The sequence below is a fragment of the Lactuca serriola genome, chromosome 5 (assembly GCF_051521515.1).
Source record: "Lactuca serriola cultivar US96UC23 chromosome 5, Lser_US96UC23_V15, whole genome shotgun sequence".
NCBI lineage: Eukaryota > Viridiplantae > Streptophyta > Magnoliopsida > Asterales > Asteraceae > Lactuca > Lactuca serriola.
The window spans coordinates 135,443,087-135,469,835 of NC_136412.1; the positions used below are offsets into that span (position 1 = coordinate 135,443,087).

General features: G+C 37.0%; 1 protein-coding gene across 1 annotated transcript; it reads left to right on the forward strand.

Annotated features, from left to right (window-relative positions):
- The first annotated feature begins 6,767 nt into the window (after window positions 1–6,767).
- On the forward strand, window positions 6,768–8,106 carry LOC145049816 (uncharacterized). Its single transcript, XM_078998173.1, has 3 exons — window positions 6,768–6,795; window positions 6,982–7,871; window positions 7,996–8,106. Exons 1-3 carry the CDS (start codon window positions 6,768–6,770, stop codon window positions 8,104–8,106), a joined length of 1,029 nt encoding a protein of 342 aa, XP_078854299.1.
- The last annotated feature ends 18,643 nt before the right edge of the window (window positions 8,107–26,749 follow it).

The window sequence follows — 26,749 nt, forward strand, 5'->3', positions numbered from 1 at the left end:
ACACTCGGAGAACTTTGCGTAGAGTCTCTTTCTCCTCAAAGCCTCTAGTACCTCCCTCAAATGCTCCCCATGTTGCTCCCGAGTCTTGGAATAAACCACAATATCATATATAAATACTATCAAAAACTGATCCAGCATCGGTCTGTACACGTGGTTCATGAGATCAATGAACAAGGCTTGAGAATTGGTGAGCCCAAAAGGCATCACCACGAACTTGTATTGACCATATCGAGTCCAAGAAGTTGTCTTCTGCACATCTTCGTCCCTGACCCTCATCTGATGATAACCAAATCGCAAATCAATCTTGGAGAACCAAGATGCACCTTGAAGATGGTCAAAAAGATCATCAATCCTCGGGAGGGGATAACGGTTCTTCGCCGTTACCTTATTCAACTCCCGGTAGTCGATACGCATGCGATGGGACGAGTCCTTCTTCTTCACAAATAGGATCAGTGTTCCCCAAGGTGAACTTCTCGGCTTAGTGAATTCCTTGTCTAATAGATCCTGCATGTGGGTACACAACTCCTGCATCTCTGGAGGAGCCAACCGATAAGGTGCTTTGGCTATCGTGGCCGCACTTGGAACCAAATCAATCTTGAACTGTACCTGCCTCTCTGGAGGTACCCCAACGAAATCCTTCTGGAAAACTCAAATGAGGGGCGATCTTAGTGCTTTAGACCCGTTGAACCCAGTGAGGAAACTCACCTCGAATACTGAACGATCGCTGAACAAGTCTCGACGCCGAATATCGGCTCTACTCAACCGCTAAACAAAAACAATTCCTTAAATACAACACAAAATGCCCCAAATCCCCTTATAGGTCAAACTTGGTCAAAGACTAAAGTCAAAAGTCAAATTTGACAACCCGAGTTTACCCAACACGCTGAGTTGTCCTTCAACTCGTCATGTTTCTCTATTAACTGTAAGGTTGGGAAGAAATCGATCCAACTCGCCGTGTTTATCAATAAACATGCCGAGTTCGCAAGAAACCTGACATCTTAATACATTAAGCTAACATTATTGAATCTAAGAGCTTCAAAACTTAGATCTCAACTAAAATGGCATCTAGAAGGGTAAATTTTCCAACTTTACCCCTAGGAACTACCAAAATGGGTTCAAAACCCAAATCCTAGGCTTAAAAGGGTGAAGGCTTAATCATTAAGTACTTAATCACCAAAGACATAGCCCCAAAATGTAGATCTGGTTCTTTAAAGTTGAATGGCCACATAAAGTTCCCAACTTTACGCTCAAGCATGATTAGGAGAGACTCCATTACTCAAAAGAGGCCAAAAGAATGACTTAATGAATGCATGAAGTCCTTAAGACCGTAAAGTTGGCACCTTTATGCCAATAGAGTTCATGTAGATTTTAGATATGAAAGAATAAACATTTGGGAGGTCCTAGTCCCCCATCATCCACCCAACCATGGCTAAAAGCATACAATCTAACCCAAGAAGAGATCTAAGAAATTAATGAGCAAGGTGAGAATTTGATACCTCAAAAACTTGGCAAATGAGATAGTGATTCTGGATCCAATATTTCTATTTCAAGACAAGCAACTCCTAATTCCTTAGCTCCTTCAAAATGTACCAAAAATGAACAATCAAGGCTCTCTACAAGCTTCCTCACTCAACAATGGAAGATGATGCTTGATTTTAGGGTTTCTGGACATAGGAGGTTGGTAAAGAGGCCAGCCAAGGGACTTAAGGCCTTTAAATAAGGTACAACACCCTCAAAATTAGGGGTTCCTTCCCAACTGCTAACATGCTGAGTTGAGGCACCTCGATTCGCCATGTTGGTTCACTAATTTTAGCGGCCGAAGTCATCATGACACGCCATGTTGATGCTTCCAACACGCCGATTTAAAAATGGAAATTTACACAATTGGAAAGATAAGTTCATACCAAAAACCAGGCGTTACACAACATATATTAGTTCAAGAAAAAAAAACTATCGATGGTAATGCTTAAATGAGTAAATATTCATATGATACAGATGTATCTATAGATGAACTAGAAAAGATGATTATAATTCATAATTATCCACTCTCAACTGTTGAACATTATGGTTTTAAAAAGTGTAACGAAAGTCTTCAACTTTTATTTAAGGTGCAGTTTCATAATACCATCAAGACCGATATAATAGAAGTATACGTAGATCAAAAAAATGTCATATATTGAAATATTTTGAATAGAATGATAGTAGGATTCCTCTCACATCTGATATATGGATAGCAAGTAAACAAAAGAAATGTTACTTGGCAATCACAACACATTATATAGATGAAAACTAGAGGTTACAAAATCAAATTATGAGGTATTTACTATAATTAATATTATTATTTGCAATTTATACATGATGAAGTTTAGAAGTGTTATATTTTGTTTAATACAATTTTATGCATGTGTCATCTCCATACACTATTGATGCATTGTCACAAGCTATGATGACATGCTTTTTGGATTGGAGCATTGGCAACAAGTTGTCAACATTAACACTTGACAGTTGTTCAAAAAATGATGTCATCATCGACAAGCTTTTAGGTATGCTTACTACTTCATCACCAATTTTGAAAGGAAGAATACTTCAGATGTGATGTTGTGTATATATAATTAATCTTTTTGTGCAAGATGGATTTTATGTGACTGTCAATTCCACTGAGAATGTTAGGCATAGTGTCTCCTATTGGACAAGTTCTCCTAAAAGAATACAAGATTTTAGACTTTTTGACCTATTAATGTAGTGGAATTGCAATGGTTTTAAGATTCCTATATTACATAAGATCCTTAGAGATATCTTAGCCATTCCAATTTCCATAGTTTCTTCAAAATCAACTTTTAGCATGAGTGGGAAGAAAGTTACAAAACACCATAACCAACTCAAACCGGAAATAGTTGGGGAATTAATGTGTAGCCAAAGTTGGTTACGAAATGAAGTCACGGTAAGTATTCAATTAATATATCAATTGTTATATCATACATGTGTATAAATATTATTATTCTAAAAACAAGCTATATATGTTTCAAGTAAAAATCAAGGAAAACCAAATGCTTTTGATCGGACGAGTACAAATGATGGTTGTTAAACTTTATGATTGATCTAACCAATCTAATTATGACATATTGTTCTGATAGCTTATTAAACATGAAATTATTTTTTTGTGTAAGTTGATTTATTTTGACATCATGTTTTGATAGAACGACGATGGGCTGGGGATGGGCCGAGGGTAACTCCAATATCTAGAAGGGAGGGGATACGATTCCCCATATCTATTGTGGATAGGGATGGAGTTAAGGATGGGGTTACAGACTCGGGGATGGGGATGGTAACCCCCCCCCCCCATTGTCATACCTACAAATGGGCCTAACCCAACATACAAATGGGCCCATCCCAAAATTCATAATAATGGGCCCAACCCATTATAAAAATAGCCGCAACCCAGTATATATAAATGGGTCCAACCCAACATACAAATGGGCCCAACCCAACAAATATAAATAGGCCCAGCCCAACATATACAAGCAAGAGTCACAAAGACAACTAGCACAATGTATTGGGCCATATTAGTGGCTTCGATCTGCGAGTACCGTGAGAAGAATCACCTTGCTAAAGAAGTCAAAAGTCAACGGCTGACACATTAGGAAATAGGTGCTAAACACCACTTAGATCACCACACAAGATAAACTCTTAGGCTATCCTTCAAAAATTCGAAGTGTGACTAAAAGTTAATGAGTCAAAAGTCAACCCGCAAAGTCAACGGTCAAGATAAACTCTTAGGCTATCTTTCTAAAACTCGAAGTGTGGCCTCCCTTGTCTACGTCGTGGGTACAAAATGCCAAAACAATCGATGATTCCTAAGTCACCACGTCATGGCAACCTAAGGTCGCATCATGGGGACTCGTCTGAACAGCTCTATCGAGCTTAATCTATTTTCTTCTAATTTCAAGAGCTCCAAAGCTTAGATATGGTCCCTTCAAAGGTCTTATTGACAATGTTTCTAACTTTATCCCTTGAGACATCCCTCTAAGCCTAGAGCTAAATTCTATGGTTCAAAAAGGCAACTTTGTAGATGGGATTGGACCATCAAGTACTGAATCCATGAGCTCTTCCATCCAACACTACCAAAAGCACTTTAGGGACCCTAATGATTCCTAAAAATGCAAACTTTATGGACATGCATACCCCATGCATGTCCTTTTCCTAAATTTAGGTCAAAAGATACAATATAAACTCGAATAAAGTAAGGTTTCCAAATCACCACCTTTACCTAGGTCTATGAGATATAATGCTCTTGGTTATAGAGAAACCATAAACTTGCAAACTTTATCTCTTCAACCCATACAAACAACATCAGTGGGACCATAACATGACATAAAACCTAGATCTTAGGACAAAGGCATTAAAAGATGGAAACCTAAGGAGTTACAAAGAGTCTACATGATGCACACAAGTGAAGGAAAGCCTTTTTTATTGAATCAAAACACCAAATCCACTTCTTCTTCCTTTAAAACCACCAGGAACTAGCAAAATAAGAACAAAAGCTTCCATAAGAACTAGGGTTTTCACAAGGAGTCGTTTGAAGGAGACGTTGAGGATGGAGGAAACCCTAGCCTTAACTTCCTTTAAATATGACTTAAAGTCTGGAAATTAGGGTTTTAGCCCAAAATGGTCAGCACGACGTGGCACTCATTGCACGATCACAAACCAATTTGGCACGTCGTGGTGATGCCATCACCATGCAATGGCCAACCACGTTTTCATATATATAACAAAAATACATACATCATGATGCGGATGCTATACACACGCAATGGTTGATGGCAATGGAAGAGGACATGGCGGCCTTACGCGGCATTAATGTGTGATGTCTAGTTCCTCGACTGAAAAACACCAATATTACGGGATCCAAGTGGACATATTGAACCATGTTTCATTGTGACGACATGGTTGATCACTATAAATAATGTCTAGTTGCTCAAGGTTTCACTCAATTTCCTGACCATGACTACTCATACACCTTTAGTCCAATTATCAAAGCCTCTTGTGTTCGAGTTGATCATTCTCTTGCGGTAATGCAAAAATGGCCATTATATCTACTTGATGTAAAAATTGGATTTCTCAATGACACCCTATCTAACATTGTTTTTATGGAACAACCACCATGTTTCATTGATGATCAATTTCCTCTTCATGTATATTGACTCAATAAAGGTCTACATGGTCTAAAGCAAGCACCGCATGCATGGTTTCGTCTTCTTAGTGCTTTCTTAATAAGTCTTGGTTTTCTCTGTAGTCCGGTGGACACATCTTTGTCTGTTTTTCACTGAAGCGTCACTCTTCTCTATCTTGTGGTGTATGTCGACAATATTATCCTTACTGGGAATGATCCCACACAAATTCTCACCTTTATAACTCGTATGAATAATGTGTATGCTATGAAGGATCTTGGTCGACTAAACTACATTCTTGTTCTTGAAGGCACTTACACCTCTGATGACCTCTTCCTTACTCAAGCCAAATATGCTCACGACATTTTAACTCATGTCGTTCGATTAGAGTCCAAATGAACGGCTACTTATGTGTCCATAACTGAGCATCTCTTCGCCACATCACCATAGGTGTTCAGTTCAAGGACCCCACCTTATTTCGATCACTTGTTGGTGCTCTTTAATACCTCACGATTACACATCCTGATCTCTCGTTTATTGTTAATCAAGTTAGCCAGTTCCTTCTGGTGCCTACGATCGACCATTTCCATGCAGTGAAATGCATCCTTCACTATGTTAAAGGCATCTTCTCCTATGGAATTCATTTTAATCGGCCACGTTCTTCATCTGTCCTTAACTATTTTGATGCTGACTTGGCTGGGTGTATTGAGACACGTCGCTCAACCTATGGCTATTCTATATTCCGCAGAGGATATCTTGTGTCTTGGAGTGCTAAAATTCAACCTACTGTCTCTGATTCTACTTGAGAGTTCGAGTATAGAGCCATGACAAGCACTGTTTCTAAGATTATTTTAGATTATTTGGGTTACCCATTTGTTACGTGAGCTTCACGACTTGCTTGATTTAATCCCAACCCTCTAATGCGATAACAAAAGTGCTTTATTTCTCAGTCAAAATCCCATATATGACAAATGAGCAAAACATGTTGATATTGATTATAATTTTGTTCGGGAACTGGTATCCTCTGAAAAACTATACACCAAGTTCATTCCCTACGCATCTTCAACTAACCGATATCTTCACTAAAAGTCTTACATGCCCTTTGTTTGAACAATTTCGTACCAAGCTTCGGGTTAGCCCACCACCACATAACTGGCCAGGGGGTACCAAGATTCAGTGTAAGCCTCACCACAGTATTTCAATGTTGACCCCGAATTCGAGCTCTACAGGGCAACCTCGGCCCCCAAGCGGATCCAGGGAAGACTTCCGACACAAACCGGACATAATTGCAAGACGCAAATTTTAAGAGGTTCAACTCTTGACATCAAACTCACATGGGTATGCAAAGTCATTATAACAGTTTATCAAAATATTAAAAAACGTTACACCATATTTGATAGTAATATTGTTTTTCTGAGATAATATTTAGTACAAACGGATAAATGATTTTATTTTCTAGTCAATGCCGAATAACCACTCCCGCACGACTACCCATTAATAGGAATAAATTTGGCATTTAGAAAATTATAAAACATAATATAGATTATAAATACCCATTAAAGTGTGGTATCATGGTATGATAATTCACGAACTGCCTATATGCGGCTTCCGCTGATTCCTATATCAGGTATATTTCGTCAATTTGTTTTGCATCTTGTTGAAGGCATAAACTTGAGACTAAATGATTGGAAAATCTGGGTATTGAAGATATCAAACAGTTTTTATTTTACTGATCCATACATGCAAGATGTATCGGTGTGTTTTCATTCTTATATAATTCTTTGATCTAAGAGATGATATTTTCGTATGATAGGTATGAATCAAAAAGGGAGGAAAAGCAATCCATGTCCAATACTAGAAGATGTTTCGGAGTTGTTGCAACATATACAATTGTGGTTGCCCGTAGAAGAAGCCACCCGCACCAGTGTCTTGTCCAAATCATGGCTACGAGCTTTGTCTACAATCCCTACCCTCAGATTCTGTGTCCTCAAGGAACAAGAAAAGAGAAACCACATGAAGTTGGTCGACATGGAGCGCACTCTGATAAGGTATCACCATGAAAACATACCAATCGAAAAGTTAGAACTTTTGATTGACATTGAGAACCAGGAGTCCGCTTCTGTTACTGAAAAATGGATCCAAAGCGTAGCAACCAAAAGTTGTCTTAAAGAGCTTTCCCTCGACATCCGTCTTTTTGGTGCCTCGTTACGTTTGCCAGATGAGATACTCTCAGGAGAAAACCTAACTAAGATAAGAATTTCATCTTCGAGTGTAAAATCCACAGTTTTTGGTTTGAGGGTGATCCGAGTTCCACCTATGATGGAGAACCATTTTGTTTCGATGAAGACTACACATCATCCCAAATGTTTGTCCCTACGAGAACTTCATTTGTCGAGTGTGATCATAAGTGAAGTGGTGCTCCATGACATATTGTCATCTTGTCGCTTGCTAGAGAAGATAGAGCTTTTACATTGTTCTCAGGGCCTTAAAGCCATCAAGGTTGAAAACCTTCCATGGCTTTACCAATTACATATAGCTACATTTGATGGCAACTCTACTGCTTTGGAAATCAATCATGTCCCAAATCTCCGATTCTTTTCCTGCAGCGTGGATTTGCTTCCATGGTCTAAACGACCATTGAAGAATGTCCATTTGATATCATTAGGAAGCAACGTGAAAGAGTTAACTGTTATAATAATTCAGGTGTTTTCTTTTATTATTAAGCACGTTTTATTAGTTTAGTAGAATAAATCAACCAGAGGAGTTCTGGTCTTTAGCTTAGTTGAGGTAGTTTCTATTTTCTCGCTAGTTCTTTCTTTAAATACAGGCAATGTGTATGGTGTTATTTGTCCACAAAAATATAATAAAATCACAGAAGAAGCATTTGCCTCAAATTCTCTCCCTGTTTAAAACTTGTTCTGTTTTACATAGCTTGTGAAAAGCAAAGTAATTCCAACATCGTGGTATCAGAGCAACCTGGTGTATGCCCAAGTACCAATCTCGTGAAGAGATGACTGGGAATGACAATGGAAACGGTCAGAAGGATAACCAGATTTCTCTCCACTATCCGATGCTGACGAGGGAAAATTACGCAGCATGGGCAATAAAGATGAGAGTGTTCATGTTGGCACAAGGCGTGTGGGATGCAGTTGAACCACGAACCTCAAACACAGTGGTGGAGACAAAGAAAGACATGATGGCGTTGGCGGCGATCTATCAAGGGATACCGGAGGATCTGCTGCTATCGCTATCAGAAAAGAAGTCTGCAAAGGAAGCATGGAATGCCCTAAAGATGATGTTCATGGGAGCTGATCGTGTGAAGGCTGCAAGGATTCAGACGTTAAAAGCAGAGTTTGAATCCTTGATAATGAAAGACTCGGAAGGAGTGGATGAATTTGCTGCGAAGGTGAATCATCTGGTCAGCACAATGCGAACATTGGGAGATAAAGTTGAAGAAGCTTATGTCGTGAAGAAACTTCTCAGGGCTGTATCTTCCAAATTTCTCCAACTTGCTTCCACACTGGAACAATTTGGGGACCTGGAAACGATGACCACTGAAGAGGTAATCGGGAGATTAAAAGCACATGAAGAGAGGATGAAAGGGCATGGTGATGCAGACGATCGCAAACTACTTCTAACTCATCAAGAATGGTCTGAGAAGTACAAAAGGAGGGGAGATGATCTAAAGCGCAAAGAGAATCGTGGGAGCACTCGTGGACGAGGCAGAGGCCGTGGTAGAGGCAGTAGTTCTGGAGGTCGTGGGGGACGTGGAAGTGGTCACCCGCACAATCAAAAGGAAGGGCAACGTGCGTCTTCAAGCAATCAAGACAAAAGTAGGGTTCGGTGCTATAATTGCCAGGAGCACGGGCACTATGCAGCTGAGTGTAAGAACCCTAGACGAGAGAGGGTACAAGAAAACAATTTGATCCAGGATCATCTTGATAATGAACCTACACTTCTACTGGCTTCTTTCGAAATAGAAGAAGAAATAGGGGAGGTGTTCTTAAACGAGGAAGGCGTAAACCCAAAGTTGAAAACGAAGGGAGAACACCAACGACATTCAAAGTCGTGGTACCTAGATACAGGGGCGAGCAACCATATGACCGGAGACAAGAGAAAGTTCAGAGAACTGGACACGATAGTTAAAGGCTATGTACGATTTGGGAACGAATCGAGAGTTCGAATTGAAGGGAAGGGCATGATTCAGTTTCAATGCAAAAATGGCGAACAAAGACAACTGAAAGAGGTATACTATATACCTGATTTGTGCAGCAACATAATAAGCCTTGGCCAATTATCTGAAGGTGGCGATGAGATCACTATAAGGGAACCATATCTGTGGGTCCGTGATAAAGCTAGGAGATTGTTGATGAAGGTCCAGCGATCTCAAAATCGTTTGTACAAAATAGAATTGGAGGAGATAAATTCACTATGTTTGGTTGCAGAACTTTCTAATCCGACATGGCTATGGCACACAAGAATGGGGCACGTTAACTTTGGAGCATTGAAAGAAATGTCAGACAAGGGAATTGTTGAAGGACTGTCAAAAATTGTTGTTCCAACACAACCATGTGAAGGGTGCTTGATGGGAAAGCAGACTAGAAAGCCATTCCCATCACACTCAAGATTTAGAGCAAAGAAGAAGTTAGAACTCATTCATGGCGACTTGTGTGGCCCAGTCTCACCTCCCACACCATCAGGAAATAGATATTTCATGCTCCTAGTTGATGATTTCAGTAGAGTAATGTGGGTGTTTTTGCTCAAAACCAAAAGTGAAGCGTTCCAGACGTTTAAGAACTTCAGGGCACAAGTAGAAAATGAGACAGGGGAAAAAATTAAGATATTAAGAACAGATCGGGGGGGTGAATTCTTGTCTAATGAATTTACTAGTTTTTGTAACGAAATGGGTGTAGAACGCCATTACACCTCCCCCTACTCCCCACAACAAAATGGGGTGGTGGAGAGACGCAATCGAACAATCCTAGAGATGGTAAGGAGTAACTTAAAGACCATGAATGTCCCTGAAGTATTGTGGGGTGAAGCAGTCAGCCACGCAGTGTATGTTTTGAACAGAATCAGCACAAAAGCTCTTGACAGTTCTACACTCTATGAAATGTGGACTGGTCGAAAACCACAGGTGGGTCACCTCCGAGTTTTTGGATGTGTTGCTCACATGAGAACTGCCAAGAATCAACTGAAGAAATTAGATAATCGAAGCATGAAAGTCGTACATTTAGGTGCAGAGAAAGGGACGAAGGCGTATCGACTATTGGATCCAGACATAGGATCAGTGTAGGTGAGTCGGGATGTAGTCTTCGAAGAAAATCAAACATGGTCTTGGGAGAAGACGAAGAAAATTAGAAGCAATCCAGGTGTAACTCTCACTGTGGCTGACTTTAACTTCGATGAAGTCAACGAAATTAGCGAGAATAATGAAGATGGACCTGCACCTTCAAATGAAGTGAGTCACGGTGATTGTCAAAATAATGAAGATTGGGGTAATGAAGAAATGGAGCCCAATGACTTGGATATAAGCCCACCTATAAGCCCACAAGACGAGTTTCTAAACCCATCTTCAGTGACAAATTCACCCACATCCCCAAATTCGCCGGTGACCCCTAATTCACCAATCTCGCCGATAAATTCAGATAGCACCGCCTCTAGCTCCACAGGCGGTGGCGCCCCAAAGCGGTACCGTCTTCTCTCCGACTTGTATGAAAATACAGCCCCGATGACCGAAGAAGAGATAGCAAGATTAATGCTCGTTCAAGATGAGGAAGAGCCCATATCGTACCGAGAAGCAAAGTCAAAATGCAATTGGATTGCTGCGATGAAGAGTGAAATAGCATCAATCGAGAAGAACAACACTTGGGAACTTGTCGAACTCCCAACAGGAAGAAAACCGATTGGTTTGAAGTGGGTTTACAAGGTGAAAAGAGATCCAACTGGAAAAATTTTTAAGTATAAAGCCAGGATCGTCGCAAAAGGGTATGTACAAAAACAAGGAGTAGATTATGAAGAAGTGTTTGCTCCTGTGGCTAGGATCGAAACTGTCAGGGTGATCTTGGCACTCGCTGGGTCCAATGGGTGGAAAGTCCATCACCTCGACGTGAAATCAGCGTTCTTGAATGGGAAGTTGAATGAAGAAGTCTTCGTAACACAACCAGAAGGATTCGAAAAGAAGGGGAAAATTGGGAAAGTATACAAGCTATCGAAAGCCCTGTACGGGCTAAAACAGGCGCCAAGAGCGTGGAATGCGTGTCTTGACAGCTACTTGAAGGATTTGGGATTCAGAAGATGTTACCAAGAATACTCAGTGTATACAAGAAAGAAAGATGGGAATGTTCTAATCGTGGGGGTTTATGTAGATGATCTGCTAGTCTCAGGAAGCTGTAATGAAGACGTAAGGAACTTCAAATTGGAGATGAATGCAAAGTTTGAGATGAGCGATCTCAGACTATTAACTTACTACCTAGGAATCAAGGTCAATCAAAGTGATACAGGAATTACATTGAAGCAAGAGGCTTATGCAAAGAACATTCTCAACAAGACACGAATGATTGACTGCAATGCAACAAGGAGTCCAATGGAGCACAAGCTACGATTGAGCAAAGATGAAGAAGGCGAATTGGTAGACCCCACGGAGTACAGAAGCATAGTTGGTGCTCTCAGGTATCTCACTCATACTCGACCTGATCTCTCTTTTATAGTTGGGGTAGACAGCCGATTTATGGACAAACCAACTGTAAAACACTTTCAAGCAGTCAAAGGCATTCTAAGATATGTGAAGGGGACACTGAGTTATGGATTGACATACAAGAGAGGGGAAAGTAAGGTCACTCTCACAGGGTATTCAGATAGTGATTTTGGGAAAGATTTAGATGATGGGAAAAGCACAGGAGGTGCAGCATTCTACATGAATGGGAACCTGGTCACCTGGACCTCACAGAAGCAACGAAGTGTGGCATTATCAAGTTGTGAAGCTGAGTTTATGGCGGCAACAATGGCAGCTTGCCAGGGGATCTGGTTAAGACGACTTCTCACTGAAATAACGGGACAAAAGGTGCCACCAGTGACACTCTTTGTGGACAATCGATCAGCCCTTGATTTGATGAAAAACCCAGTTTTCCATGGGCGCAGCAAACACATCAATATAAGATACCATTTTATTCGAGAGTGTGTAGAAAATGGGGAGATTATCGTAAATCATGTGTGTGGGACAAAGCAAAAAGCAGATATTCTGACAAAAACAATGGCAAGGATAAAGCATGAAGAAATGAGGGAATTGATTGGTGTGAAATCAGTCACAAAACACTGAATTAAGGGGAGAATGTTATAATAATTCAGGTGTTTTCTTTTATTATTAAGCACGTTTTATTAGTTTAGTAGAATAAATCAACCAGAGGAGTCCTGGTCTTTAGCTTAGTTGAGGTAGTTTCTATTTTCTCGCTAGTTCTTTCTTTAAATACAGGCAATGTGTATGGTGTTATTTGTCCACAAAAATATAATAAAATCACAGAAGAAGCATTTGCCTCAAATTCTCTCCCTGTTTAAAACTTGTTCTGTTTTACATAGCTTGTGAAAAGCAAAGTAATTCCAACATTAACTTTATGCGGCATTTTGTTTAGGAACAAAGCATCTCTGGACAAGACAATCAATTCAGGACTACATTTTCTTGAGAGTTTGACCCTGGATTTAACATGTTGGACGTCGAGAAGCTTTCGTTTCACATGTGCTTCAATGAAGAGATTTTCCTTGTTGGTCTCCCCACTTGTCGACGTGGTACATGTTATTGCTCCAAAATTACACTGTTTCTCCTTAACAAGTAGGATAATGCCTAGGCTCTTGTTTCCAGACTTTACACTCAAGCAAATCAGGTTTTGGTTGAGACTTGCGATTACAGATCTCGATGCTTCTTTTTTCCTTAAGATGAGGAAAGCGCTCAAGTTAGCAAGAGAGTGCGAAGTTCATATTAAAATGTCTTTAAAAAATCAAGAAGTGCAACCATTTGAGATTGACATTGATGATCTAAGGAGTAGGCTCCCTTTTCCTCCTGCTATAAATGTGGAAAAAATGTTTTTTATAGCCACTGAGGATGAATGCATGTGGGAGCGATCCCCATTTTTTGATGCATTCTTTGAGATTTGTCATCCAAAGGATGTATATGCATTGCCAGACTCGCAGTAGTTCAAACACAATAATCACTTTTGCAGATTGATGCTAAAGGAGGTATTGGGTAAAAGCGAGAATAAGGAAACCATAAAGGCATATTGGCCTTCTTACCTGAAACATGTTCAAATGAAACGTGTAGATCATGAAAAAAGGGAGACACTAACAGATTCCCACAAAAGCTTTCTAGATGGACCAGGTCCTCTCCCTGTCAAATTCATACTATACTGGCATTAACACATGGATCATATCTCATGTTTAACTTTTTATCACAGCTTATATATTACCAACATATTTAAACCTATCATTATGAACCAAAGGTATCATTATGAACAATCAAGAAAAATAATATTACTGGGATAATTTTGAGGTTTATTGTGAGTTTTTTCTGTTAAAATTACAAAAATAGTTTTTTTCAGCAAAAATGGATGTCAAAAGGGATAATTTGAGCAAACAATAAGTTTTTAAGGGTTGTGTTAGTAAATTTAGGGTTAATATCAACTTTTAAGTGGGTACCTACACTGCGCCACTGTTATAAACCAATCGTTCTAATGTAATTAGATAGAATTTCATACAAATCTAAGGTCGATTATATATCAACATAGATAAATCATTGGGCTAAGGTTAATGGGCTTGGAATAAGTTAATGGGCTTGGGACGTTATGTTGGGCTCTTATATTTTTTTTTTCGAAAAGGCAAATGAAAGTGTACTCGTATATTTCAATGAGCACACCGGGTTCGAGCTCCTTTACAGGGCAAACTCAGCCCCATAGGGGTTTCAGGAGAAAATTTCCCCATATGTGGCACAAGTTTAAGAGGCACCCAAATTGGGGTTTGCAGTGATTGAACTCCCGACCTCTGACCCCACGTGGGTATTAAACCCGATGCCTCTTCTGATTAAGTAAATATTTTTTAACTTTTAATTAGAAAATCATTATTTTGTTTATTAAATAACTTAAGAAATTCGTAATAATTAAAATGACAAGTATTTTGTAAAATTATTTTCAGTTTTTAGACAGTTACCAACTATCATAAAGAAATCCTATAAATACATGTTTTTCAGTTATTCGTGAAGAATAAGAAAGATCCTAATAACTCTTGCAATTTCATTTTTCAAATGATGAATGGAATACACAAAATTTTGTGATAATCAAGATCTAATCTTGATTCATTGTTATATCGTCATAACAGATTCGTACCAAAACAATTTTTGTTTTAGAACAGTGCGTCAAATAGGACCAACCTACACATTTTGCTGGTTGTAATATGTTGTTTACATCAAAATTCAGTTATGTTTTTCTAATTCGTAAGTTTATAATTTATACATAGATTTTGAATTGTGTGTTTTTGTTGGTTAGTTTCATGTTTGAATATTTTTCCGAACACTTTGAACATCATTTTTGCTCAAGAATTATTATAATGCATCATAAACTCTAATTATGCATCATGAATTGTTATGATAAAAGGTTTGTAAATGTACTTTTTTATATGTACATATAACAATAAATATCATATCTAGAACCTTTTCCTCTTACAATATTTTGTAACATTGTTCACTTGACAATCAATAATATTATAATATTCATCAAACCTACTGCAACTAATGTATTATTATCTAAATCTAATGCTTGAGTTATATAATTGATTCTTACACACACAAAATCATTTTTCAAATTCAATCTTTCAATCAGTTACTTGAATCGTTTAAAACCCTCTTGATTATAATATGAAATATCATTGGTAGCCCATAATAAAAACATCAAACGAACGAAGTTACATCCTTCCAAATGGATGATCCCACCAAAGAAAATCATATTTGAAGCTACCTTTCGTTACACAGCTTGAATGTTATGCTTTTAAACGTTGTACAATAGAACTTTGAATAGACGAAATGACATATGCCATCCGCATCTGCATCTGCATCTGTACAATTCTCTAAAATGCGTATTAAACAAAGTATATAATCGTAGATACGGATGTCATCTGGTATTGTATCCCATCAAAGTGCTATTATATAATGTCTTAAAGCATAAGGTACAAATGTTTAAAGTATGCTCTTTAGTATAGATAATTTGTTAGCGTTAATTTTTCCAACATGTAAACAAAGATCTATGGTCCAATGTAAACATTAAATGTTCATGTAAATAAAATAAGTTAAAAAAATAAGGGAAGTAATTGGTTGTCCAAAAGGTGCACGCCCTACACTATTTAAGAGATATCCATAATGGCAACCACTAGTACAAAAATGATTTATGGTCACACTTTTACCAAAACAGCCCAACCATAGTTTTGATTAAAAAAATGTCTAAAGGTTCTTAATAAAATCATGTCATTGTTCTAGCCATTTATTTTAAGCTGAATTCTATGACTAGTGGAAATACAGTTGTAACCCTTACCCATGCTGAAACATAACAAATGTGACAATTACTTGCTGATGTGCACAATAGTACCTACTCGTTTTAAATTTATAACCTAACTTAATTTTCCAACTATGCACTTATCAATAGTGTACCTAGTCAGTTTATAGAATATCTTGACTAAATCGGGTGTCGATCATAGGGAACTGTATTTAATTAATATAATAATTACTAAAAGTTAAATTAAGAATAATGTCTACAAGTGGGGGGTTTATCTAATTTTACAAGTTCGGATAGCTTCATTAAAATAATTGTCACACCCCCCCCCCCCCAACCAAGGATGTCGGAAACATCCGGGGGTGGCGGAGTTCATGTATAGTATCACAACAACGAATATAATAGTGCTCAAAGTAAATTCAACAAATCATAAATATAATCAGAAAATAATTACATGGTTTCGAGTGTTACATATTTGAATGATTGATTACAGCATGATATAATAGTAGTTCAACGTCGTAGTGTACCATCCTCAAAAGCTTGTAATTTCCTGATTTAGTTGACTCCCTGATAATACAAGTAGTTTTGAAAATGTGTCAACAATTAAGTTGGTGAGTTCATAAGTTTTTTAGAAGAAGAGTTTGGAAACTGATCTTTATAATGAGTTGTGTGTTACCAAGAAAATCCAATATTTTCCTTACAAAAGTGATGTGTAGTCTTAAATGTCAAAACCAGAATGTACAAGTATTTTTCCATGCTTAAAATAAATCATGCAAGTTCAAATCGACATAAACTCGTTTAGTTGAAAGAAAAACCCGATACTTTGTAATGTACCCCTTTTTGTATAAACCCGGTACTTTGTATTCGTACCCATTTATATGAATAACCCGACACTTTATAGTTGTACCCCACTTAGTGAATAACCCGACACATTATAGTTGTACCCCACTTAATGAAAAAACCGGCACTTTATAGTTGTACCCCACTTATGAATAACCCGTCACTTTGTAGTTGTACCCCACTTAATGAATAAACCGACACTTTATAGTTGTACCCCACTTATGAATAACCCGACACTTTATAGTTGTACCCCACTTAATGAATAACCCGACACTTTATAGTTGTACCCCACTTAATGAATAACCCGACACTTTATAATTGTACCCCACTTAATGAATAAAGCGACACTTTATAGTTGTACCCCACTTATGAATAACCTGACACTTTATAGTTGTACACCACTTAATGAATAACCCTACACTTTATAGTTGTACCCCACTTAATGAATAACCCGACACTTTATAATTGTACCCCACTTAATGAATAAAGCGACACTTTATAGTTGTACCCCACTTATGAATAACCTGACACTTTATAGTTGTACACCACTTAATGAATAACCCTACACTTTATAGTTGTACCCCAGTTAATGAAAAACCTTTTGTAATGAGTTCGAAAAGTAAATAGATTGTAAACTATACTTATTATAGTTTATAAAAAGTTTTTAATGTAGTGAACATAACCATGCCTATGACAGTTTATCAAATGTTTGTAAGGTTAGAAATCCTTTTGTTTTCTGTGTAATACCTATTTCCAAGGTAAAATCACCTGTAATATAACCAACATGTATTTATATATGATAATACACGCCTTGCTCAACAAGTTACATGGTGTAAATGAGTTAATAACAATTTGCTAGTTTTATCCGTTCTGTTCCTGTTCTTGGAATAATTATAGAAAATTCATACGGAGTCGAAAACTAATTCCGTATGTTCTGAGAGTTTAGAAATTGTGTCTGGTTTGTTCATAATTTTTCTCATGATTTTTAGAAGTCTAGATCTGGTGTGAAAACGTTCATATTCACAGACTGCTCCAAATTCATAGCAACAGTGATAGGAAGTTTTGTAAAAATCATCAAAAATCGTAGAAAAATTGTGTGAATATGTGCAAGTAGTCATTTTAAAGGTATAAACCTGAACTATTTTCATCTAATATAGTTTTGAAAACTAAAATGTTTAGGTTTACCAAAACAGTCCGTGAATGAACTTTATCTTTTCTGTTGAAAGATGATATTTGAGTTTAGCTGTGTTCTTGGTATTTTAACTTGTATTCCCCCCCTTAAAACTTAAGAAAAACATGAAAAGATAGGGGTATGAACTCACCTTGTGTGATTTCAATCAATGGATGATGAAGAAAAGAAATGTTCAACTCAAGAACACTTGGGAGATGCTTTAAGATTCGATGATCTAACAATAATTATGGTGATATTTGTGTAAGGAACCCATGATTTGAGTGAAGAAGTGTAAGGAAATCATGTGTGGGAAGAGATTTAATTACCCAGGTGTGTGAAGAGCTCAAGATCAGCCTTGAATCTCAAATTCTTGGTGAGAGGGAGTGAGAGAGAATGTGTTTGTTCTCCTTGAGAGAGAGTGTGTAAGGATTTCTCCAGCTTTTGTTAAAGATTATGGTTGAAAAAGAGTGTAAAAAGGACAATGATTGACTAGGTATTGGTGAATAGTGACTGGGGGTTGTACTATGAAGGTATGGGGAGGTTGCTTGTGTCCTTGTCCAAAGGATAAGTCAACACTCCACCTAAATATCTCACCAAATAGATTTTATTCTTAGGCAAAGATTTTCCCCAAAATATAATTAAAATATGGTTATTTAGGGTTTGTTATGTTCAAATACGAGTGTGGGTGAAAATCCCGCGTTAAAATCACGTAAAACGAGCTTAAAACGAAGTTTGGGTCAAAAACCGGCAATATGGACCGAGCCTGCGAGGTTCGGTTCTAAGAGAGTGTGAACCGAGAGAAGTGAAGGAAGGAATCGAGAGTAGAGAAGGGACCGAAGGTGCGAGGGGTGGGAGGGACCGAAGGTCCGAGGTTCGGTTCGGTCTGCTGAGCTTCGGTCCGAGAGGGTGAAGTTTGCTTCTGACACCTTCGCTTCTGACAAGTTCGCTTCCTAAGAGGTTCGGCTCCTTAAGAGGGTTCGACTCCTTAAGGCTGTTTTTCACGTAGACTTCAGTTTTCGAGCTGTTTTCGTCTAATTCGAGGGTCGGGATCCCCCAAGTGATTATAAAAAGTTGAGAGAAATTTTGAAAGAGATTTGGGAGAGATTTCACATACTTGGAGAGATTTCTCATACTTAGAGAGATTTCACATACTTAGAGAGATTTTGGAGAGATTTCACATACTTAGAGAGATTTGGGAGAGATTTCACATACTTGGAGAGATTTGGGAGAGATTTCACATACTTGGAGAGATTTCTCATACTTAGAGAGATTTTGAAGAGATTTCACATACTTGGACCCATCTACTAGCTAGAGCTATGAAACCTGATTTCACATAGAGAGCGAGAGAGATTTAGAGAGGTTTAGAGAGAGAGCGAGAGAGATTTAGAGAGGTTTTATTTGCTACTTTTGTGAGTGTTTTAACTTCAAAATGAAAGGTTTGTAAACACCGTTAAGCCTCGTTATGAACTTTATACGCCCTCGAAGGGTATATATTAATGTTTTTATTGAGTAGTTCCATCTCTTACCCTAATTTTGATAGGTTTTAGCCATCAGAACATCTTATGTGCTTATACAAACCCTAATGCTTGGATCTAGGTTTCTCTATTGTACATGCAATTCATCCAAGACTATAAACCGTAGATTTAATATATGATAATCAATATATCATATGAATTAGGGTTTAGATCATACCTTGATTGTTATTTAGCAATAACAATCTCAAATCCTTCTTGTATTGACTTTAGAAAGCTTTGAGTCACAAATGTCACTCCTCTAATGGCTCACGAACACCAAGAGCAAGAGGATGAAGAAGAGAAGAGAAGGAGGCTGCCCAAAACGTGTGGAATCCCTAGCTAATTAGTTCTCTACGTTTTTGGGGCTTAAGGGTTCCTTAAATAGTGAGTCTATTAGGGTTATCTAACAAGGAAACCCTAATTTGGATGCTTAGGCCCTAAGCAACCCATGTACTCCTTTCTTAAGGCCTTTGGACGATTTCTAATGGGTTTCCCCATAGAATTCGTCCACCCCTTTAATATGGAGTCCATTAACTCAATACTCAACTATCACACAATTGACAGTTCTAGTCCCTTAAGTTTAATTAATGTCTTTTAGCCACAAACTTAATTCTTGACTAATATTAATTAAACAATATGATTTCTCCTTTAATATATTATTCTCATAATATATTAATAAATCATATTTAATCCTTTCTCTCCATAATTCATCCAATCAAGTTGCTTTGATGAAGGAAACCCAAAAGGACCATGCACCATCGGGTCAAGTACATACCAAAATAGTTATGGAATTAGACACTAATCCAACAGTCTCCCACTTGGATAAGTCTAATAACTATTCTGCGTATGACTTCAGATCCTGATCTGCAATCGTAACTTTCTAAAGCCGTTGTCAACTCTGATCTTATCAGATACGCGTGCCCTTTAGATAAGGGATCATATATTCCACCATTCTAGATATCGTATAGACTGAGACATGGATCTAAATCATTCTTTCTGTCTATGTGCTGTTTCCCGAATTCAGATTTATGACGACTGACAACAGACTACAATTGAACACATCAATTTAGTCCCGGCTTGGCCAAGCGCTTAGGTGCCATCACTAAATCATCGAGGGGCCCACAGATATCGCTTTTATCCTACTTTTTATAAAAGGAACGAATAAACTTTGACTCAATGCTTGCTTGCACTCACTCACCAAATCACACACAACAATATGTTTTATAACACTAAGCTACTGGTGCGTTTACATATTATCAATGTGCAACCGACTTGAAAGATACAACTCACACATCTCGGTTTCAAGAATATAAGATGTTATCGTCTCACTAATCACTCGTGATAAAATCCATGAAGTGATCCAAGTGAATGTGGGTTTAATCCAATGCTCAAATCATATTCATAAGCACTCATGAACGTTGCAGCAAACATTTGTTTATGTCCAATACACTTTGGACAATCCACACACCAATTCACGACAATCTTTATTCGTATCTACTTCCAACTTATGAACGACTGTGGCCTGTTCGAATAATTTGACTGTTCTCAATCAATTAAATTATTCAGGAAGTCAAAACAAGCAAAGTGAAACACAAGGATAATACTAATCCCATATGGCCTCAAACCTTTGAGTATAAATAAAACACCTTTTATTTATCACCACATCGATTACTCATTATTTGTCATTTCGGGTAATCAACTTCTTACTTGAATTATTACCACACTTGTCCCATGCTCTTAGCATGCACACAATGTTTACCTATGGTTCTTACTTCGTGAAATAGATCAAATGAGCACATTACCAATCATACTCATTTCACAACTCCCAATCCTTTCTATAAGTGAAAGAATATCAAATTCTTGCCACTTATAGAATATGCTAGATTCTAACATTTTATGTAATGATCCTTTCGTAATATCACTATACTAAAGTCACAAGGAATATTGACAATGAAAGTACAAAGTCCTCAATCGGAGATTGTTACAAGACAATTCCATAGATGTGATGTCTTTCACTCAAAGTACATTCCTTTGAACATCCTTTTGCATAAAAGTTTCTAATCTAGACATTGATTCTTAATATCTGACTCCTAATATGGAAACCTTTCCATACTTACCATATGACAACTCATTCTTAATAGAATCTTATCTATTCATAATAACTTCGATATGGTCCATCCAATACTATACCTCCAACTACTCACAAGCGACCAATCCTCAGCGAACTTTGGATTGTCCTTTGATAGTTGTTTAATTATCTTAGTCAAAACCGATTCTTGTCCTTTTTCCCTCTAAATGCGCTAGACATTTGGAAAAAATTTAGAATGGTCAAATATTATAGCATTTTCAATTGATCCTATACCCGAAGCGTGTGAGACACGATGCATAATGTCTTACATAAAGATTCGATACTTTATCAATCTTTTGCCATAATATTTTACGTGTCACATTCTCACAATTTGATTTATGAAGAGGGATTTCATAATCATAATCGAAATTTGAGAACGTACTATGTATCCTTGACTAAATTTATTAACATTCCACAACCTAAGCCGTTAGATTTGAAATGAAGCATATTAATTATAGCAAAACGACTATTCAATCCTTACGACTTTGTAAAATATAACTCTTGGTTTCTATAATTAATATTGCTAACTTGCAATACTTGCCTTAATAATCATACAATCATAACATTTATGCTCCCACTATCACGATGATTATTATAACCATAACACTTATTCTCCCACTAGCTTTAACACGTATTCAGAAACAACTTAACTTTCAGAAAAACAATGCCTATTGAATTTCTTTAAGTTTATATTTCTAATACCCAATGCTTTGATAATCTTTTATCAGGGCTTTATAAACTTATACACCTTTGCCTTAGATAGTTCATGTGTGTGTCTTAAACAATTCAGAAAAATTGCCAAATCTCACAATTCGAATCATGGAAAGGGATACCGTAACCATAATCAAATTTGAGAGTACAATTTTACAATCGCTATCTTCTTAAAATCTCTCTTAGTGAAAGCATTTCCTCACAGTTATTTTCATGAAGGAGGGAATCTTATGAAACTTAGATTTTAATGGTGTATGTGTTCCTATCCATGTGAATTTGTCAAAAACAAAGTTTACGACAAATTCAAACTCATATGGACCGAACTTTCTTAATCTTGATTTCTTGCCTTATGGTAACACGGCTGCCCACCATGTCTTCCAAGTAGTTAAGCAGCTCACCCCCTCCTATCAATGTACTTTTCATTGATCAAGGTCCTTGCCTTTTATGCATTCAAATGAGAACTCGCAGCGCTCACATGCATAATTAACTCAATTGGAACGGCACAGAAACAAGATAATGTCAACACGATAGATTGTAAACCTCTACTCGTGTGCTAGTGATGATCGATAAGGTTTATTCTTGATTAGTTCTTGAAACTTTTCAAGACCATTAAGACTCCCACTGACTCCTTGACATATAAGATTCTTTTTTCAATGAGCATTTCTTGACAAACAAATATTCAAGAGTTAGTGTAGCTTTTATCAAGACAAAACACTTCATAAATTGGTCCTAGTTGGTTTTTGTCTTATCCAACACATCACAACTTTCCAATTTCAAATGTACGAAAATAAGAAAATCCTTTTCCAAATTCCACACTTGATGAATGTTATAACCCTTCTTGAGACTTGTCACTCAATGTCATAATCTTAACTCTATGACTTGTTTTTGGAACGAAGTATGATTGACTTCTTGATTTAACCATTTCTTCGATTCTTGATTCCACTTCTCAGACAAACAATTGTACTAAGACTTACACAGAGGATTAATTGAGATATGGTTCTTAATCATTAAGACCTATCATAAAACATAAAAGGTACTCTCCCTTCTTCTTAGAATAGAGAAACTTTTATCTTTCTGGTTACTTGATTCTTCTTATTCGTTCTGCTATTGATTTAAACCTTTTCAATCAATTCAGAATTATACTTAATCTTATAAGTATAATCATATTTACTAAACCTTTAGTGAATCATGACGAATATCTTTGTTACTCTTGTGGTGGACTTGATCAACACACAACTTTGTGTACTCGATCTCCTAGTCCTTTACTTGACACTTTGTCAACGAATTAGTCTAATTTCCAGATATGAAATTTCTCATTTATCGTGCAACCAAGTTGCATGATTCCAAGTTTTTGTCCAATTGAAACTTGGGCAATGAGAAACTCTCCCTATTTGGTAAATTCTCGACATTTCCACAATTATCATAATTAAGAATCACATCCATTCTTTGTAGAAATATGCAAACATCAATTTTTCATAACGATTTCATTGCAAGGAAATAAATAAATAAATAAATGAGTCAAATCAAAATTTATTTTATTCATAAAAGCAGCGGAAAAAATTTGTCCTTACAATGCAAAATCAACTGAAAACTATGTAGTCAAATATTCCTAACAATTCTATCATAACTTTCTAAGCTCAAAATCTAATCTTCGAATCCATGCGATCGAGACCCATTTCTTTGTGATTAGACTCATCTTGCTCTTTCATCAAGCTTCCTTTCTTTTCACTGATCCTGCAAAACATTCAAATGCAATCTTATCACATTATGTATTAAGAATCAATGAATAGGAACTTAATGGAGTTAGATAATGGATTTTACTTGAAGCACATCCATACTGTTTGACTCTCCCATCTTCTGGACTCTTCAGGCTCTTAGGGCAGACTTGTATCCAACGCCCTTTCCCTTGGCAGCAAACACAGGTCGGTTCTCCTAGAACGTCCTCGGAAGCATGGTTGGTTGACTTTCCAAACAAATATGCTCCATTGCTTTGCCAAATTATTTTTGATTCAGCAGCAATGAGCATGTAAGTTAGGTCAATGAGGTTTTCGTCATGATCCATCATATAATACTTTCTCTTGAACTCATTATATGATTTGGGAAGTGACTGCAGAACCCAGTTCACAGCCAACTTATCCGGGAATGACGCACCCAACATTATCAACGTATTCCTAGAACGTGGGCACACACGGGTTTACCATCTTCATGTTTCATTTCCAATAGGGCTTTAGTGACATTGAACCTTTCAATTCTTTGATCTTGTGGGTTAGGGAGAACAACGGGGGGAGGAGGAGGAGGAAGTGAAGCGTGATTTCTTGTTCCTCGATCGAATCGTGGAATATCATCTTCATGTGGAATGCTTGTTCCACGGGATTTGGGAAGACCATGGTTGTCGAACTTTGACATCTACAAAACGGGAGAAAACAAATTCAAGTTAGTTGATCAATTGAGTCCTTAGTAAATCACCCAAATGATATACTAGGGCTAGGACCCAACACAATATTCTAGAACTTGGGAGAGGGATGTCGTAACCCAAATTCAGAACATTTGAAGGTAAGTGAATGACGATTCACTAATTTCCACCATGAAAAACGAAAAAGAAATTTAAGTTTTAAATCTATGAAAAATCGTAGATCCTTTGAGATTCATTGAACATTTCAATGGCATGTTTAAATCTCGATATGCCCCTCTAGTTTGTGACTGGGATGCCGAGGATCACAAAGCGGGTGTCAATAACCATGCAAATCTACATGGTGCCCTCATATGTTACAGTCACCTATTCGATGTGCCGGTAAACCACACACGCTCCACCGAACTATGATAAACATTGAGTCACCCTTTCCTACCTTTGCTTAGAACCATTTAGTGTGCCGGTTAACCACACACGCTCCACTAACGTCTTCGCAAGGGCACAAAGTGTAATTTCATAGAATTGCATCAATTCACTTTTGCCTAAAGTAACTAAGAATGGGAATTTTATGAAAACAGTTAGTTACTTTTATACTTCATTATACTTATCATGGAAGGTTTTGTCCTATCCTACCCGTTCGGCTAATGACCCTCCACTAGTCAAGAGTGCGGTGGGTAAGAGTGGATACCCATTCAATCGCCATTTTATAGGCAATTTCCTTAAACACCCCTTATAGACCAGCTTCGTGAATGAGGCCTACTAACGGTAAGACTGACTTTTACTTATACATATATATATATATATATATATATATATATATATATATATATATATATATATAATGTTAGACTTTTAATGTTATATATAGTATAGGGTGTATTTTACACTTTTAAAATACTAGGTGGTCTAATTTAATAATAATACTTTTAATTTAATTAAATTGTACACCAAAACTTTATGGATTTACTAAATCTCTTTTAATTATACACTTTAATTAATTAATAAAACCATAAGGGTGTGATTTGAACTTTTCAAAACAATATTAGGGTTTTAGAATTTAACATTCCTAAATTAAACTTTTAATCAACTTTTAAATTCCAAAACTTGAGGGCAAGTTTTGAAACATTTCAAAACATTAGGGTTTAGAATTTAAATATACATCAAAATTAAACTATTAATCAAAATTTAAATTCCAAAACTTGAGGGTAAGTTTTGAACCTTTTTCAAAACATTAGGGTTTCAACTATTTAAATTTCAAAACAAAACTTTTGAGTTCAAATTTAAACTATAAAACCTAAAGGGGGAAAATTGAAACTTTTCATAACACAAGGATCAAATAACAAATAATATAAATTAAACAATTTATTTTATCATTATCTATATTTGACCTAATTTCTATTTCTTGCAAAGTAAGTTACCCAATTAATACAAATAATCAACTTTAATCATATAAGGAAGTTATTATTTAATCAATTGGTAATTATCTTTTGTTTAATCAAGGATATACTCAAAAATATGCATAAAATCAGATTTTAATGATCTAAAACAGATAAGGCATGTATCCATGAGTAAAACAGCAAGAAATCCCGAAATCCCCTCTTTTCTGATGCTCGAACTCGTCGAGTACCCTATGGACTCGCTGAGTAGGGGCCTACTCGCCGAGCCCACAATGGGACTCACCAAGTTCATCAGGCAGGAGGCAAAAAATCGATTTTTTTTAAGGCTTGAACAAATAACCAAGGCATCAATACAATAGAAACCAATCAAGGCTCTGATACCACTGATGGGTTTTAGCCATAAGAACATCCTGTGTGCTCATACAAACCTTAATTCTTGGATCTAGGTTTCTCTATTGTACATGCAATTCATCTAAGACTATAAACCCTAGATTTAATATATGATAATCAATATAACATATGAATTAGGGTGTAGATCATACCTTGATTGTTATGTAGCAATAACAATCTCAAATCCTTCTTGTATTGACTTTAGAAAGCTTAGAGTCACAAATGTCACTCCTCTAATGGCTCACAAACACCAAGAGAAAGAGGATGAAGAAGAGAAGAGAAGGAGGCTGCCCAAAACGTGTGAAAACCCTAGCTAATTAGTTCTCTATGTTTTTGGGGCTTAAGGGTTCCTTAAATAGTGAGGCTATTAGGGTTCTCTAACAAGGAAACCCTAATTTGGATGCTTAGGCCCTAAGCAACCCATGTACTCCTTTCTTAAGGCCTTTGGACGATTTCTAATGGGTTTCCCCCATAGAATTCATCCACCCCTTTAATAC

Excerpts from the sequence above, each read along its gene's own strand:
- LOC145049816 (XM_078998173.1), top strand. The coding sequence starts at position 6,768 with ATGCGGCTTCCGCTGATTCCTATATCAG. Across the intron at positions 6,796-6,981 it reads TCCGCTGATTCCTATATCAG|GTATGAATCAAAAAGGGAGG; the intron begins GTATATTTCGTC and ends TTCGTATGATAG. Across the intron at positions 7,872-7,995 it reads TAACTGTTATAATAATTCAG|GCAATGTGTATGGTGTTATT; the intron begins GTGTTTTCTTTT and ends CTTTAAATACAG.